This window comes from Gambusia affinis, linkage group LG17, assembly GCF_019740435.1.
Source record: "Gambusia affinis linkage group LG17, SWU_Gaff_1.0, whole genome shotgun sequence".
NCBI lineage: Eukaryota > Metazoa > Chordata > Actinopteri > Cyprinodontiformes > Poeciliidae > Gambusia > Gambusia affinis.
Genome location: NC_057884.1, coordinates 14,221,988 through 14,240,246, shown reverse-complemented (window position 1 = coordinate 14,240,246; position 18,259 = coordinate 14,221,988). Strand labels below are relative to the sequence as shown.

Here is an 18,259-nt window from a genome sequence, read left to right as displayed (position 1 = left end):
GAGCACTAAGTAAATCTGACCTTTCTGTTCTGGGTCTGCTGAATCTGTGGAGCTTAGTGTACAACAATGGATTCTTTGTAAAATTAAGAAAATTACAAACAACCCGGAGCATCGTTATTATAAAATTGTTATGCAACAACCGAGTCAGAGGCTTCTTCAGTTGCGCTGCAAAGCAGACAGCCACAAGAAATTTTTCCTGCCCAGTCATCAGCATCTACAACAACTTTAAAAACATTGTATAATATTACAATAACTTTTAATTTCCCATTGAGAGTAATCACATATTTCTTTTATTTGAACTGAATTATAGACTTGCAACCTTATCAGCTGCAAGTTTGTTGAAACTTGGAGCTGTAATTGCAGAGAAAGATATTTCTGCATGGCATTGACTCGGGAGGAGGTCTACAAATGGATGCTACAACTTCAGAAGTAAATCCAGAAAAATTCTGAAACCATACCTTTTTTACCATTTACTATGTTTTGTCTTGTAAAATCCCTGTCAAATACTTTTTTTGTTGTTTAAATATGACAATTGGAAAAATATTGAGAACACTTTTACTTGGACACAATATAAAATTGAACAGGAATGCACTCACCTATAACTTTATAGTTAGCAGCAACTCTTACATTTGTGTAATAGCTGCTCTCATTACATACTTTACAGGCTGGTTGGTCTTATTTTGGTCATTGTACACCTCTTTCAATATATTTTGTGTCATTTTAAAGACACTTTGTGTCATGCTGTCCTTGTTTTGAGTCACATGTTGGTTAAGTTGCTGCCAGGTCACATTTGGGAATTATTGAGTTTCATTCTCGGTTTGGTGTAATGGATTTTTCTCTGGTGTACTGTACATCCTTATTACATTTATATACTATTGAGTGCTTTGGAGCTTTCATCCTTAGCAACTTACAAGTGAGTATGACAGTAAAGGAGGGGCATACAGGGAAATGGAAATCTTGGCAAAGACATTGCAACATTTAGAGTGAGGAAACTGGGCATAAATCCCATTTCCCAACAGCTGAAGGACAGCTTTACGGCATTGCAGAAATGTTTTGTGGTTTCTTATTTTATCTTTGTCTTTTTTTTCTATTTGTCACAGGTTCTTTGTTTAACTTCCCCCCACATGTTTTACCCCTTGCCTTTTGGTTTGGTGGTGGGAACTCTTCAGTATTATGCTCATCTGTTGTCCTTATCATCTGTGCAGTAATACATCTAAAAGAGTTTTGGTGCTGTCAGTATTGCAACAAAATTATAGGAATATAATCCTGAAGGTAATTTCATTCAAATGTTCACAATAAATTGAGCTATTTAGTTGGAAGTATAAGTTTTGCTCCTGTGCAAAAATAATTGCTGGGCTAACCCTATGTATTGGAAACTCTTGTAAAGAGGTGTAAAAAGCATTTTTAAAAATAAAGGAATATTTATTCTTGCAGTATTAAAATGAACCAGGGAACAGTAAATGAGAAGATTGTTGCAACTAAACACAGAGCAATCTTGGACAAAAACAAAAAACCTGCAAAAGGCTTGAAAAGACTTGACGCTCAGCTCCTCCCTTCCAGTGTTTTTAAAAATAGGGACCGTGACCACCAGGGGGCGCTAGGTGGGGCTCAGAAAGCTGGTGGAATTGGAGGAAAAAATGCAACTTAAAAAAATTGTCCAATAAATTCTTTTTATCAAAGATTTTTAATAGTAATTTATTATTTATAAAATTATGCGACCTTTGTCAATCATTAGCAGAAAATTATTAATATGTTATTTGCCATACCCTATTGTCTGCCAGACACATTTATGAATCTGCTTTGCTCCGCAAGCTACTGTAGCAAAAAAAAAAAAAAAAAAAAAAAAAGGTATAGGCAGCTAAAAGCTAAACTGTATTTTGAGTAGTGAATAAATGTGAAACAGAAAACTCTTAAAGACGATATTTCTGTACATATTTTTGGGTCAGCAAAAGGGATCCAATGAGATATTGATGGGGTTCTGCTAATTTAATATTTAAAAACTATGTAATTGGACTAAAAGCAAGTTATGTGAAAACTATTTCAAAGACTTAAATGATGAAATAAGATAATTACAAATTCAGGCAAAAGCAAGACTTTGCATCTTTGTTTGAAAATGTTTTATTCTTTATAGATGAAATTGACTCGGGTCGCGGCGGTGTGTCCAAAAATTTTACTCCTAAGAGTTCAATTTTTTCATAATATTTTTTGTCAAAGAGTTACTTAAGTATTTATACCTGGTTGCTACATATCACCATGAAATCCCAACAAAATCCATCGAAGCTTGTGTTTTGAACGACAAAATAACCGGTTGAGACTATTTGGAACGCAACAGCGCCCCCTGGAGTCACAGCAAGTAAATTGGATGACTGCGCGCGAGCTGTGGCTTACACGCCTACATAGTGTTAAAAGAGGGTGGCCCGTGAACAGAGCTGTGGTTAAAAGCTACGGTGTGTTGCTATTGTCTCTCTACCTTCTTGTTGGGCTTCAGGACGAAAGCACTCTTTGACCAGGTGAGACAAAACTCAGACTTCTTCTGGTTCCGCTTTGTAACTGTAAGTTTTTCTCAGGCAACCGCTTTTTCCTGTGCAGGGTGTGCCCAGGGACGTCAATGCCAAGTTGTAGTTCTCTTCTTCCTCATATACTGTCGGTACCGGTTTTGAATTAAAGTTTACATTTTATAGGCTCTAGAAAAGATGAGCTCCACAAAAGTACACAGTTGCTGCGATTATGAATAGATTTCAACTGCAGTCATAACTTTGTTGTTCATTTCCGCTTGATTATTCTACGTGTCACGATTGTTCAGTTTCTTCATTTACCGAAGAAACTGAACAATAGTTGTCAGGACTGTCTTTACGTCTTGACAATCCAGTTTCTAATTGCTTTCCAAGAACCGACGCTATATATTCTCATGATAGGTGGAAACGGAAATGTAGTTTTTGTGTTTTCTCTAAGCTACATTTACTATGTACACGTTTGCATAAATTTGAATACAAAACTTGATCTGAAGGTTTTTCTGCAGGATAAATGTCTGTGTTCCATATGCAGAATAAACTTCGTCATGGCTTGCAGTTGAAACATGCTGAGTGTAAAAATGTCATGTGATCACGTGCAGAGTATTTTCACAACAAACCACTCTGTGTGGCTGTTTTTTGAATTTAGACCACAGTGTCTGTCATGTAAATGTCTTCATAAAATATTCCGATATAGTCCGATCATTTTTTGTACAATAAGCTTTTAATCACAGATAAATCAAAAAGTTATTAGTTTATACACAGCAGACTGATGAATTGCAGTGTTGCATTTTAATGTCATATTAAATTTTAAAATATGTAATGGGAATGACTTTCCATTAAGGGAGTAATTACAGATGTGTCCAGACAAACAAACACTTTATGTGATTGTGCAGCACCAGCACTGAAATGGGACACGAGAGCACATGGCCTATGAGTGTGATGGAAACCCTCTTGTAGATAATAAAGCAAATTAAATATTTATCAAAGGTTAACAAGGGAAGCCTTCAAACCTGGCACCATCTTATTACCTCCTTGGATTGTTTCCTCTTACTTTGCTATAATCTCTTTAATATGCTATGAGCTGCTTATTATTATTTATTTGTATTTTTTTTTTATTTCAGCTCTCCAGACCAGATACACCATCATTCAAAAATGGCAGCAGTAAGTGTGTTCTTTGTAAGCTGCTTTTCCTAAGCATAGTGACCACCAATAGTATTTGCATGTACTTGGTCTAAACATGCAAATACTATTGGTGGTCTAAACATTAGACCTAATGTCTAAAGTTAGTTGTGCTGTATACTATTATTTTTGCAGCTTGTAGAATGAGTACATTTCTGTCTTTGAGTTTAAAATGTAGATCAGCCTAAGGTGTGGCAAATACTGTGATTATTATCATTCTACAGAAGTTGCAACACTTTAAACTGCTAAAGATGTTAAGTGAAACTTTAGTCTCTTCATGTCTTAAGACAGGAATAGAAAGAGATGGTACTGATCTTAATTTTGAAAACTGATTTTGTTGCATGGGCACAATTTCCTACCACATAACTTAGTTCAAAGTTGAAGAATTTAGAAATAATTCTGTACTTCTCCCCAAAAGAAATCCCACTGCATGATGCTTACTCCACCACTTTTAAGAGTTCGAACAGTGCTCTTAAATTTCGTTGCCTCACTTAGTTTCCTCCAAATGTAATCCTCATTTCATGAATAGTTGGGTAACTGTATGTGCTCTGAATTAGGATGTGTTTTTTCCCCATTACATTAAAGATCTGCATCAAACTGGGTATTTATCTCAGCAATTCTTTATTGGAAACGTTTGATTAAAAAAAAGTAAAATTTCACAATTCATAAAGAAATGATTTAATTTACAAGTGAACTGGGAATCGAAAATTGTATAGTTATTTTTTCAATCTAGAAATGGTGTAAGAGATGCACTGAATGGCTGAAATATTTCAATTCTCTTTGATCAGTTGATTGTTGGCCAGCTGGTCAAATTCAAATATATCCGATAATTGTTTTCCTATTTATTAAGTGGATCATATTAAAGGTTCTACCTATTTTTGTTCGATATATGCGTCACACAGCACCGTCTACTCTGACGCCTGCACCACAAACTTTTTTTCCTGTTGTCTTTATAGTCCTTAGCAGCAAATCAGAATCGGTAAAAATCACAGTAAGACGTAAAATAGTAACAGAAAAAAACAAAGTGAAAAATGTCCAGTAGTTGGAAAATGCTGATATGCATCTATGATGTATTTAAGCAAGTATAAAATCAAGAGTATTTTAGAATTTATTACAGGTAGATAAACCAAAAACTCTTTGTTTACTTTAATTTGTTTGCATTGATAAGTGGTTGTAAATGTGTAATTCATGAGCAGATTGGAAACCGTGGAACTGTGACCGAGGCGACTGGTTTTGATGCTGCAGCTGATGCCCAGAAGCTGAGAGGAGCCATGAAGGGAGTTGGTGAGTGGCCCACAGCAACACTTTTATTCCTGGTCCATCCTTTCCTATCTGATTTCATGAAGGGCTCCATGGAAAGAAAAAAAGTCTGCTCCTCCCAAGCTCTAGAGGAAATTTTAGCGTTGCTGGGCACTTGTTTTGTAATCACAGCTGTTGATTTTAGACTCTCAACATTTTTTCCCCTTTATCCTGTTGTTTTTGCTTAACTTTACACTATGGAGACAAAATAAACCCCTGACTTTGCTAAGCATGCAAATTGCAGTAGTAATCTGATCTCATTGTAGGTTGCTGTGGTCTGAATTGATACAGTCAGAACTACGTGACAAACCAACTTTTGCTCTGCATCAGATTTCTGAAAAGAAATGTGGATGCTGTTAGGAGTTTACTAAACTAATCAGATTCTCCTGACTCCAGTTTGCTGCTGTTTGCTAACAAAAGGCTTTTATGCCAACCCAAACAAGCAGCTGTGTGTCAGGATTATCTACACGGCTGTTGGAGGGATCTCCTTTAGACACTTTTAAAAAAAGGTTGAGTTTCGAATAAAGTGTTGTGAAAAAGGTTTTGTGCCCCCACAGATTTAATCGGTTTTTCCTTTTTTGTAATAAATGCTTCACACAAAACAAATTTTATTATCTGACAAAAAACGGAAGAGTAAATATGAATTGCAGATTTTAAGTGGTTTTCTTTACTAGGGGATAAACAGCTATCAAAACCAACTTCACTTATGTGAAAATATAATTGTTCCCTTGTTAAATCATAAATTAACCAGGATTAACCACGTCTTTGGAGGGTCCTTTCTCTAACCAAACCTGTACAATCAAGAACTCGTATAAGTAGGACCTGTCTGACAACATGAAGTAGGCTAAAAGATCTCCAAAAGAAACACAACTTGCACCAACGGATGAGAAATGAAGTCATAAACGTTCATCACCAGAAAAAAGCCTAAGGGAACATGGAGCAGTCTAAACCTTCCCAGAAGAGGCTGGCCTACCAACATTATTCAAATAGTTCATCAATGACTCATCAATGACTCATCCAGACGGTCACAAATGAATAAAAAACTATGTGTGAATCGCTGACGGTCTTACTTGCCGTAGTTAATCAGATTTATATAGTTTTAACAGTATATAAGAGGTTGGGAAAAATTTCCCAACCTCTTATCACTGTTGACCAAAAACAACCAAAAGGGCATTCTCAAATTTGCCAATAAGCGTCTCAATAAATCCCAACACTTTTGGGAATATGTTCTAAAAGTTGACAATACAGAAGCAGAACATTTTGAAAGGTGTCCATCTCATTACATGTGGTGTAAAACCAACAGCATTTCAGGAAAAGCACATCATACTGACAGTGAAATATGTCAATGGCGATGGGAAGATCTGGGCTTCCTTCAGCAGCTGAACTTTTCATTATTAATTCAATTCTATGAGGAAAAACCCGAAGGAGAATGTCTGACCATAAGTTTGACCATATGGTTACTTGTACAAGTTCAGTAGATCAATGATCCCAATTCAAAACCAGCATTTCCACTTCTTATTGGCTCAAAAACAGAAAATGAAAGTTAGTCAAAGTCTGGATTTAAGCCTGATTTGCTTCTCTTTCTTGAAAACCCTCCAATGTGGCTGAATTAACATAATTCTGCAAAGAAGAGTGGGCCAAAATGTTTCCACCGGGAGTTAAAAGACAGATAAACAGTTATTGTGAAAGATAGCTTTATTCCCATTATAAATGAAGTAATCAGAAAAATAACCCAGCATTTGGTATTTCCTCAAGTAATCTAATTAAAAAAATGTTTGATGTGTAACATATAGTGTCACCAAAAACAGAAAAAATCTGAAAGGGTCCAAGTTGTTGTTCACCAGGTGTGCTGTGCTCTGATGTGGCTTTCAGGGACGGATGAGGCGGCCATCATCGACGTCCTGGCGCACCGTACGATTGCCCAGAGACAGCGCATCAAGGAGGCCTACAAACAAACTGTGGGGAAGGTGAGAGCAAACACAATCTTCATCTGAGTGGAGGCAGAATTATTATCTTGAACAAACATTATTTAAGCAAATGGAGAAGCAACAGCTTTACAACCTCAAAATGATGAACAGCACCCTAAATGAACCCTATCGCAAACAGTGCAGATGGTCTGTCACTATTGTTTCAGTCTGTGCTCTTATCATGTTCTGTTAAAGTGTGGTACGGGCAAAGATAAAGTCCAAGTTAATCATTGACCAAAAACAGAAATGAATTGGAAATGACCATCTATAAAAACAGCCTTAGACAGAGGGAGCCCTGTAGTCGGTTGTATAGGGTAAAGTTCCCTCCTTTAATAAACATTCACTAAAACCAAACAAGGAATTCTGCCAACTGCCTGCTTCCTGGTTTCATTATCAATGAGGATCAATATATTAACTAAGAGGGAAGTTTGGGGGTTGACATAGTGAGATAAAGATGCTCTCTTCACATGGAGTCCAGTAAGAAGTTGAATAAAGTTTTCTGAGAATTCATTGAGGGAACTGCAGGAAAAGCAAAGGCTGAGCGCAGCAGAAAGAGTGAGTCATGTTGGTGACACCCACATGTGGTCAGCGGTGCTAAACGGCTACACTGTTCACAAAATGTTTCCAAAAACCACACCCTCTAGTGGGGAGCCCAGAGATTATGGAAGTCTGGTCTCTAGAAGATAAATCATGATCTTAATTAACTTATGATAGAACTGGAAAATGACTCAATATTATTCCCTTTTTTCGTCCCATTAGGACCTGGCTGATGATCTGTCTTCAGAGCTGAGCGGACACTTCCAGAGCGTTGTTCTGGGTCTGCTGATGTTGGCGCCCGTCTACGATGCCTATGAGCTGAGAAATGCCATGAAGGTCAGAATTACTCTCTTAATTAACATTTTTGTGATGATTTTATGGTCAGATAGTTTGTTGTATCCATACTTTTTAGGCACCTTTTCAGCACTTTGCTTCAAATTATGATGAGAAAACGCAAATAAATAATAAAACACTGACTTCCTTTAAATCTCAACTAAAAACCCACTTGTTTAGAGTTTTATTTGAAACGTAATCAATTGAAAATTTATTGACGGAATCTGACTTGATGTTGTGTTTTTAATGTTGATTCTATGTTGCATAGTTTTTTTGTGTTTGATTTGATGTGAAGCACTTTGAAATGCCTTGCTGCTGAAATGTGCTATACAAATAAAGTTTGTTTGATTGATTTGAATAAATACAAAACTACAGGAGCCATTGGTTGATATTTTGTATGTTTTCTTAGTCGTTCCTGTTGTGTCTCAGATATTAGAAACAATAACTGAATAAAACATACAGAGTGCCTCCTGAAAGTATGTGGTTTGATTCTTTTAATCTTTCCAGGTCTGTATAAGTACAAAAAAATGGAAAAAGTTTATTTTCTACATTTATATTTTCATTCCACTGTTTGAATTATACAAATCTGACATTCTGAGAAAAAGAGGAATTTTTACATTGCCTACATTAACTTTACAATGAACAAATTAATGAATGAATTACGGTAATTGTATAACTTTTTGTGAAATGACAGAATCACCAATAAGAAAATCTGACTTTTAAAGAGATGTATTTATAAAATAACTACATTTTACAAAATATGATAGATTTGAACTGATCTTAGTTTGACAAAAGGCCAAAAAAAACCCAAAAAACAAACAACAGGAAATAGCCCTTGGCCTCACTTTAGATCATCTCGGTGTTGTTCCTGATTTGTGGGGGAAAAGAGAAGATGAATTGCATCAAGGCAAATATTCAGTACTCAAACGGAAACTTCTAAAAAGTTGAGTCAGGAAAAGTAAGGAAGTATGAAAGGTGATCCCCGTCATTCTTGAATTACATTCCTAGTCACTAGATGATAGATAATGCTTGAGAATATCCTCTTTCATTTTTATTAGTCGAAACTTGTTCTCAGGTGAACTTGTTACTCCAGTTTCTCTGTCACTTGCTAAAAATACCAAGTAATTCATGTAGAAAGAAAAAGGCCTTTTACAAACCTCATTGATACTTTCTCACAGGGAGTAGTAAAATACCTTTAAAGTTGTACTTTAAGCTCCTTTCCATTGCTTTAAGTAACTAAATAGTAATTTTCTGCTTTACAGGGGGCTGGAACAGAGGAGGCCTGCCTCATTGATATTCTGGCTTCAAGAAGCAATAATGAAATTAAAACCATCAACGAGGTCTTTAAGAGAGGTAACTGTGCCACTTCTCATGAGCAGACTTTTGTACATTAAGCTACTGCATCTCTGTCGTTTCCTGGGCCTACATATGACATATGATATTGCACAGCGGCCTCTAAAGGCCCATTATCAGAAAGCAGTGGAAGTTGTAAATTATTCATGATATGAGTCGCTCTCTGTCTGGGAGCTCATTGTTTTCACCTTTTGCTTTTATGTATTTGGTGTCTATCTCACCACATGGAGTTAAAAATAACATGTTTTAGTGGCTGTTTTAAAAATAAAACTAAACTAAATAATAATTTACATAATTTGTTCCTTTTTTTTCACTGTAGAATATGGGAAGACCCTGGAGGATGCGGTGTCTGGAGATACCTCTGGGATGTTTAAAAGGGTTTTGGTCTCTTTGCTCACGGTAAGCAAACATCAGCCTCCCAGTTTGCTCCAATAATATTCATTTAATCTGTGCTGTTATGAGGCACTCTTCATAATTACTGGCAACCCTGATAAAGAGGTGTCAAAAAGTCTTAAAATAAATGGTTGTTATGGAGACTTGGAGACCCTGAGAGACCAATCGCTCTTTGAACACTTTTTTCCCCCACTATGAGGTCAAAAGATGAATTTGGGTCCTGATACAGCTTTGTTTGTTACACTTCCAGTTGCTTTGACATTTTATGACATCGACCACAAATGTTAGCATATCTATGCCGCTAACTATTTTCTTGCAAACATTTCCTTTCTGGTGAGCATTAAACACACATCTTCTTGTTTTAAATTGCACTGAACGGCATTAAAATTTGATAAATGAATCCACAGATCTTTGAAAAGACATCCAACTGCCATTGCTGTTGAAGGGGGCGACAAAAAGTATGAAGAACTAATTTATATATAGTTTTAATTGCAATCATTTAGGTGGTTTCCGGTGTCGTTATGACTAAAACCTAGCACAATTGCTTTATGAAAAATAGCCTCACCAGATTCCAGACATGACAGGAAAGTTTTTTTTTTTTTTTAATTATCGTTCATAATCTAACAAAATAATAATTATAATAAATATAATAATGAAATGGAAAAGTTCAGAAGTCAAAAACCGGTGCACAAGTAATTTTCTAGGAGGGGTAAAAGCTGACAGTTTAACAGTGTTTTTCATTGTGAAATTATATTGATGCAACAAAAAATGATATATTTTAATGATATTTATTAAAGATTTCTGCAAAAAGAACAAGGAGATATTTTTCATTAACATCATTGTCATTTCAGTCACTGCTTCATTTAATGACAGAGCAGCAACTGAAAGTTGTTTTAAAGCAATTTATTTAGGCATTCACTTGATTATGTAAACAAAAGTGAGTGATAAAATAACTTATTTTTTATTTGCAAGTTATTTCCCAAAAATAACATTGAGTAGCATCTTTCTTACCAAGGTTTTACTGCTTGTACAGAAAGAGAAACATTGATTATCTGTGTGTATTTTCTTATTTTATATGGATTTGTTTTGGCTTGCAGGCTGGACGAGACGAAAGCGATAAAGTGGACGACGCTCAGGCTGTTCAGGATGCGAAGGTTAATACCTTCATATTAAATAAAACTCTCAATATAATACTCATTATTTAAATCCCATGTAACTTCCTTTTTTTATTTCTGGGTTTACAGGACATCTATGAGGCTGGAGAGGCTCGTTGGGGCACAGATGAGGTGAAATTCCTCACAGTGCTGTGCGTTAGGAACAGAAACCATCTGCTGAAAGGTATTGCTGCCAAAATAAGAACTGCAGTTATTTTTTTATTATATAACAAAACTGGCATTAGAAAAAGCTTGTGAAGGTTTTACTGACCACTTGTGGCAGGTTTGAGCAAGCATTAAGTCTAATAATTTCTCCTAATCCATAAATCGGTGTCTAAAAAGCTCATAATAAATAGCATCCCACTCCATAAATCCTCATCATATTGTTTTCTGCTCCAGTGTTTCAGGAATATCAGAAGATTTCTGGGAAGGACATTGAGACTAGCATCAAGAGTGAGATGTCTGGCTCCTTGGAAGACGTTTTTCTTGCCATAGGTCAGCTTCTTCACTCACATGTTTCATCACACTGCCATGTATTGACTGCTATATCAGTCTATTAAAGTATAATTTTGCTTATGTAAGTGAAACACATTATATACTGCAGATTAGTTGCAGATAGATTGATGTTTCCATGCCTTTATCTCCATTATCTAGTTAACAGAGTGAATGCACATTATTTTAGATGATAATATTAGATCAGAAAGAAATGTGGACTTGATGAAAAGTATGATTAATGCCTGCTTAAAATACATCATTTTCAAAAGGTACATTTAATCTAACAAAGAGTCTCATCAGAAGCCATACTCTGATTGAAAATGAGTGCATTATTTATATCTTAGCCTTCTGAAAAGTGTAAAACCTTGAATTCCTTTAAAAAAACAAAACAAATTTGATTGAATACAAGAAAGAGTGAGGTAACATATTGAATGCTTAAGTTGGATTTTTTTTTTTCCACTTGCAAGAAGACCAAGCTTTTATAATTACTTTCAGAGTAAGCGTAATCTTGTATGGTTGTTCATTTCAGTTCTGAACATCAGAAGCAGGTATATAAAATGAGTTAGTGGTTAATTAGTTTGTGAAGTGACTGCTGCAGAAATAACAGGTTTTACTGTAACACCTATTTATACATCATTCAGACTTCACGATGCCTTCACAGATGTGAAAGGCACTCATCCACTAATGAGCCCTAATACATATGCTGGCTTTCAACTCCGTGTTCATAATGAGCTCAGTGAATCTTCCCAAAAGTTGCACGATTTCCATAAAACATTTCAGATTTTGGTTCATCGGATCATGAGAGCAAGTTTTCTCACTTCTTCATCTGAAGATGAAATGAATTCCAATCACTTTTCGATTTATTTTTATTTTTCAGCCTGCAGGGTAAAAATGATCTGGTTTTAAGAATTTCATCTGAACTGACATGGGAATTTCTTGTGTCGATGCTGTTTTTAATCTCATAAAATGAAGATCACATATGCATATATGCTTCACATGTTGCTCATCTAGGATGCCACAAAATGTAAATTTTCCTCTCCAATTTGTGCTGATGAAGGTTAACTTTAAATCTGGAAAGGGTTTTTATTTTTTCGGCAGTCTTCCTTGGAGCAACAAACCTTTACGTGTCTCAAATACTGAGAGATTGAGGCTGTCAGGAATGCTTTAAAAACAGAAAGATGAAGCTACGTTTTTATTTTATTTTTTTTCAACCAGCAACAACATGTGTCACACTTTAATTTACACAAGAATGATTAGTGATGTTTGTCTTTGAGTTTTGCAGTTTTAGTTTGACATGTTTGTGTGATAAACACTAAAATTAACTTTTTTTTCTGATTGCAGTGAAATGCATTAAGAGTAAGCCAGCATTTTTTGCTGAACGGCTATACAAGTCAATGAAGGTAATTATACTGTATCTTTCAAAAGTGTTTATATTGCTTAAACTATTTCATATTTGTCCCAAAGGTCTTTGGGAGTTTACATGACACACAAATTAGTCCATAATTTTAAAAGTAGAAAAAAAATCAATGCAATCTATTTAAAAATTTTTTTTTTGTAAATAGAAACCTGAAAAGCTTGGCTTTCAGTTGTTTTCAGACTCCCTTAACCTTAATTTACCTAAAAAAAAAAAATCCAGGATAAGCAATTCCCTTTAGAAGAGATATTATAGCGGAATGTAATCAATGTGTGAGTATAGTTTAAATATAGCTGTTCTGAAGTCTTCAGAGGGTTATGAGAGAATATTAAGAAACAAACATGATGCTGTGGAGAATATTAAACCAGAGTTATGTTCTGTTTACACTTTCTTATAACCTATAAAGACGGGAGAGGGAGTCCTGGTTAGATGAGACCAAAATTTAATGTCTCATTCTAGAGAAAACCCAGTCTGGTGAAACCCTGATCCTGAACATTGCCATGGAAACACCATCCTCTCAGGGAACATTGATGGTGCTAGCATCATACTGTAGGAATGCCTTTGTGCAGCAGAGTCAGGGAAACTGGTTATAAATGAAAGTCATGGAAGAAAACTTGTTAATGAATGGAAAGACATTGAACATGCAGCCACGGCTCCACTGGAATGGTTTAAATCAAAGCTTTTTTATTTGCCAAAAATGCTAAATTCAGACCTACATCCAGTTAATCTGCAGCAATATTTGAAAACTGCCCCCAGTTGCTCTCCATCCAGTCTCACCTAAGATTATGGCTCAGAGAGGCTGCATATCAAACTTGGAAAAGAAATTAATTTATTAAAAATAAAAATACAAGTTACAAAACTGATAAGGCTTTTCTAATTTTTATATGACATGAATTCTTCTTGCAAATCTTTTTTTTTTTTTTTTTTTTTTGTGAACACAATCTAGATGTAGTTTCTATCTTTCTCATCAAGGGTCTGGGCACCACAGACAGCGTCCTCATCAGAATAATGGTCTCCAGGGCTGAAATTGACATGTTGGACATTAAGAGTCAGTTCCAGAAGATGTATGGAAAGACTCTACACTCCTTCATCAAGGTGAGGGGCAGGGACATGTTGTGGTCAGCTCAGGCTTTGCAATCCATTAGCCATGATCTAATTATGATAATTGCAATTCCAGCTTTATTTAATGCGAGCCTTTTAATCTGTGGAAGATTTATTGTTCATTTCTCCCACACAAGCTGCCATTTTTTTTGTTTTGTTTTGTTTTCTCATCTGCATAAAAGTAATGCAAAAATCATTTTTAGATCATTTGCAATAACTTTTAAATCCTCACTGTTTAGGGAGACACATCAGGCAACTACCGTAAAATCCTGCTGGAGCTGTGTGGAGGCGAATAGAAACATTCACCGACATTCAGCCCCGCTTCTTCAGACCACATCATGTTTTTATGTTGTCTTCTCTGCATTTCTCATTTTGCTAATTAACACGGTGCCTTGTATCACTGTTTCAGATACCAATTAAACCAAAGATCAGTGAACCTTTACACCTGTGTCTTTGTAATTCATTACGTGTCGGGAGGTAATTAATGCCATTAAAGAAACACAAATGCCTCATAAACATTTCCAACAGATAAGTTGAATACTTAATGACTTTACTGCAGTCACTCTTCTTCTGTCCAGTCAGTAAGGCCCATTTGCTTAATTGGTCACAATGGACCTTTGTTGAGTCAGCCCTGTTTCACTGCTCTTAATTACATTAACAGGTTGTCACTATATTAGGAAGGGAATAAAGTGTGTTCTAATCAAGAGGATGCGATAAAGAGGTGTAGCTGAAAGAAAAAGCCGTAACTCACTTTAATGCAGTGCTTATACTCAAAGAGACCACCAGGGGGAGCCAGACCAACTCTTAATGTTTTACTGCGGAGTTTGCAGGAGAATCTGATGGCATCATTTATGCTGAACCTTGTTGTAAATAGTAAAGTTAATATGTTCTCATTGCCTTTTTCGTAAAGAGCAGGAGAATATCCAATCATTCAGATGTGTTTCTGGAAAAACTGCGTCGTTTAAAACCTCATCAGATTTGTTCACAAAATTCGACGTCTGAAGATCTGCCTCCATTCATGTCTTTCACTTGGGGCGATGCCGCCCTCTGTGACTATCTGCTGAAGACCTCATTTAGTCGCTTCCAATTTGATGAGACTCCCAGAAAGGCTGCAAGACGCAGCCTGTCCTATCAAGATGCAAGTCACAAGATTATCTCAGTGGTGAACAGTTAATGCGCGAGATTTCTGCCGTTTATTGTTGCAATGTTCATGCTGTGCTAAAAGTACTTTCAAACATTATGGAGAAAGAATCGTGCGTGTGTTCTCTGAATCAAAGGAAATGTCTTGTTCAAAAGATGAACTCTGGGAAACTTAAACGAGAAAAAAAAAAAATTAATTCAACTGCATTTTGACTAAATACGGTCTGTTAAAAATAATATAATAAAAACAGTTGTCAGAAGATTTCTGGGAAAATGATGCAGTGTTACAACTCCTGGTCTTCTTTTCAGAGCCCGACTCTAACAATCAAAACTTCAACATCTGTTAGTAGCTGTGGCCCAATTAATGTTGGATGTGCACCTCTGTTTGATCAGCATGATGCAATTCTGTGTCTGCAACAAATAACGAATTCTGTCTTGTTCCGTTGTCTAATGTGACAGGTGTCACCAAGAATACATAATAAGCAGGCACAGCGTGAGATGTTCAAGTCATCTATGATTTTGGAAATTGCAGTGGTTTGGACTGATTTAAAATACACAATTTGTAAAATTGGGCATCAAAAACGTTTAGAGCTAGATGTGGGCCTATTTTTAAATTAACCATGTTTTCTTTAAAAATTAAAGTGCTTTGTTTGTCCACATATTCACTTGTGGCAACCTTTGACCAGCCACTATGTGCCGCTATAACTTAAAAGGGCAGGTTTGCTAAGTGCATGACTACTTTTTCCTCTGAAAAAGTTTCTCACATGATTTGTGTCGCCCTGCAGCTCCTCTGGAGTTATGAAGGACAGAATGGTTTCTCTGATAAATACTCTCCTTGGACAGCATTGTTGGTCTGCAGAGATGCCATACTTTATTTCAGATGATTAACTGAAATGTGCTGAGGTGTTTGAAGGTACTGAGATGTTCAAAGGTTGGAATATTGTTTTATAACACATCCCACCTTTGATCTTCTATAAACTTTAAATGTTGTATTTAGCGGTACCAAAGTAAAAACGGGGTACATACAAATTCATATGATCTACCTCAGATTTTCATTCAAAAAAAAAAAAAAAAAAAGAAAGCTTCACTTTCCTTCCATTCAAACATTTTGGGTGATTCATCACACAAAATTCCATTAAAAAGATTAATATTTGTGACAAAATAAATAAAAAAATAGTTTGCAAGCCATGTAGAAAGGCACTGCCAATTGCTTGTTGGCTCTAGGAAATCTTAAGGCAAATGTTAATAGAAGATCAGATTTTAAGGGATGAAGTGGTGATTTACTACAGCTGGAGAAAACAGTTCATGCTTTTAATGACATTCCTAAAACAATTTCATTTCTTTCAGGACAACAATAAAAACTTTTGCATCCTCTCTTTACTTGCAGAGAATGTACATTTGATGGGAGCAGGAGGATGCTTTCTTTACTCTGACAATCACACAACCCAAAGAAAAGATAAAAGAAATGGATAAAAGAGCATGTGACTGACGCTAGAAGACCAGAAGAGGACAGGGCTGTTTAATTCAAGGATGCATGGAAGAAATCTAGTCTGTTCCAGGTGAACTAAGGACAGCATGTTATTGTGGAGAATATGCTGCAAACAGTTTTAAAAAAAACAGACAATGCTGTTTCTGATCTATTCAAAATGCAATCAGGAGCAAACTGAGAGGAGCCAGGGCCAAAGTAAATGGTGCAGACAAATACATAATTATGTCATTTTAAAATATATGGCATGAAACAAATTTTTTGGTGAAAAAAAAAAGTAATTATACTTTCTTGCCCTGGCAGAACTTAAGACGTAATAAAACCCCAACAATGTACCAGATTTAATCAAGGCAAAATTGCACAAAATGAGCATAGAGTCTTAGGAGAAAAATAAAATTTTAATGGCTCTACAGGCAGAAACACAAATTTGGTAATTTGGGTAAAGAATGTGTGATAACATGAGTTCTATGTTTTTATTTTCCCATAAATCTAAAAAATATCTACAGTCTGCAGGTCATCTCTGCACTTTCTGTTCATGTCCTTAAATGGAAAATTAATCTATAGCTTAGAAACTCTAAGATTTATTTATTAATATTAAAAAAGCAGGTTGGTTTTTTTCCCCCTCCCCTCCAGGGGGTCTTTTGTGGGCTCTAGTGTCCCTTACTTGAAAGTAGGCTGACAGGAAAGGGGGGAAGACATGAGACAGATGTCACTAGGTCCGGGAATCGAACCCATGTCGAGGACTCAAGGCCTCCAAACGTGGGTCTCACGCCACCACAGCACTCCAGGTTGAGTTTTATTATTGAGGTGGACACATCTGGAAAAGTAGTAAATAAGCAGAATTGCTGGTGGCAGTGTTTGGGTTTGATGAGCTTCTAATTGTCCTTATTTACTGTAGAAACTCATTTGCAACCAGTTTATTCAGCAATGACCAAATCCGTCCACAAGGAGCAGGACTAATTAACACAAACAAGGATGGCTTCTCCTGCTGTCACGGCCTGTAATTTACCAAACCAAACGCTTATTTGTTACTGTAACAGACAGAAGAACAGAACAGCTTTCCTGCAGCAGGTGACATTTTATACTTCACATTATCTTATTAAAAATAATGACAATTAAATAAGCACTGATGGTTGCATCATTCTGAATTATCTTTCTCTGCAGTTGGTGACAATGTAGACAATAATGATTCATATTAAAATGCACAAAAATGCAAAGAGACACAGTAGTGTGGAGATAATAGGTTCTATCCATTCATCCTTCCTTCCTTCCTTTCTTCCTTCCACAAGTAATGAAAGTCAGATTGTTAGAATGTTTTATAACCTGCAAGTATTTATTTAAAAAAATCCATCAGTTTTTTAACTAAAAAAACGGATCGATTTCCTGCAATTACATTTCTGGGTTTTTATTATGTAAATTATCTAAATAAATTCTTTTCATATTAGAGTTCAACAAGATTTTGTTCAGATCCATAACATGTTCATGATTACTTCTAACTTCACATAATGTTTGCTGTTAAACCCTGACTGTGTGTTTTAAGAAGTAAAAGATATTTCATGAACCTAATAAACCTTTTTAACATAAACATATCTTCATGTAGCTTCTCAGACTGATTCAAAAAGTTCATCAAATTGAAAATGAACCAGAGTTAAAAGTTGGTTCTGAAAAGCACCTTCACAGAGCTCCAGGCAGAAACTTCACATGGAAACTTCTAAGCAGCAACTCTACCGACGTAACATCTGCTTTTTCAATTTTCATCTCAGAACATGTAAAAGCATCTGGTTGTTTGACCTCAGGCGAAAAGACGGAGCAGAGAAGATGGAGTCAGACTATTAACATTAACAACCTGATTGGTGTTAAGTGCAATTTAACGAGAGCCATCTGATAAGGAATAA

General features: G+C 35.8%; 1 protein-coding gene across 1 annotated transcript; it reads left to right on the top strand.

Annotated features, from left to right (window-relative positions):
* Window positions 1–2,346: 2,346 nt before the first annotated feature.
* Window positions 2,347–14,180, top strand: anxa4 (annexin A4). Its single transcript, XM_044096085.1, has 13 exons — window positions 2,347–2,510; window positions 3,635–3,674; window positions 4,889–4,976; window positions 6,864–6,958; window positions 7,718–7,831; window positions 9,091–9,181; window positions 9,501–9,580; window positions 10,672–10,728; window positions 10,819–10,912; window positions 11,128–11,223; window positions 12,565–12,623; window positions 13,610–13,732; window positions 13,978–14,180. Exons 2-13 carry the CDS (start codon window positions 3,666–3,668, stop codon window positions 14,032–14,034), a joined length of 963 nt encoding a protein of 320 aa, XP_043952020.1. The 5' UTR covers window positions 2,347–2,510; window positions 3,635–3,665; the 3' UTR covers window positions 14,035–14,180.
* Window positions 14,181–18,259: the final 4,079 nt, after the last annotated feature.

Bases quoted from the DNA above. Each gene is read 5' to 3' on its own strand.
- anxa4 (XM_044096085.1), top strand. The intron at 6,959-7,717 runs GTGAGAGCAAAC...TCGTCCCATTAG, and splicing joins ACAAACAAACTGTGGGGAAG to GACCTGGCTGATGATCTGTC. The intron at 10,729-10,818 runs GTTAATACCTTC...CTGGGTTTACAG, and splicing joins AGGCTGTTCAGGATGCGAAG to GACATCTATGAGGCTGGAGA.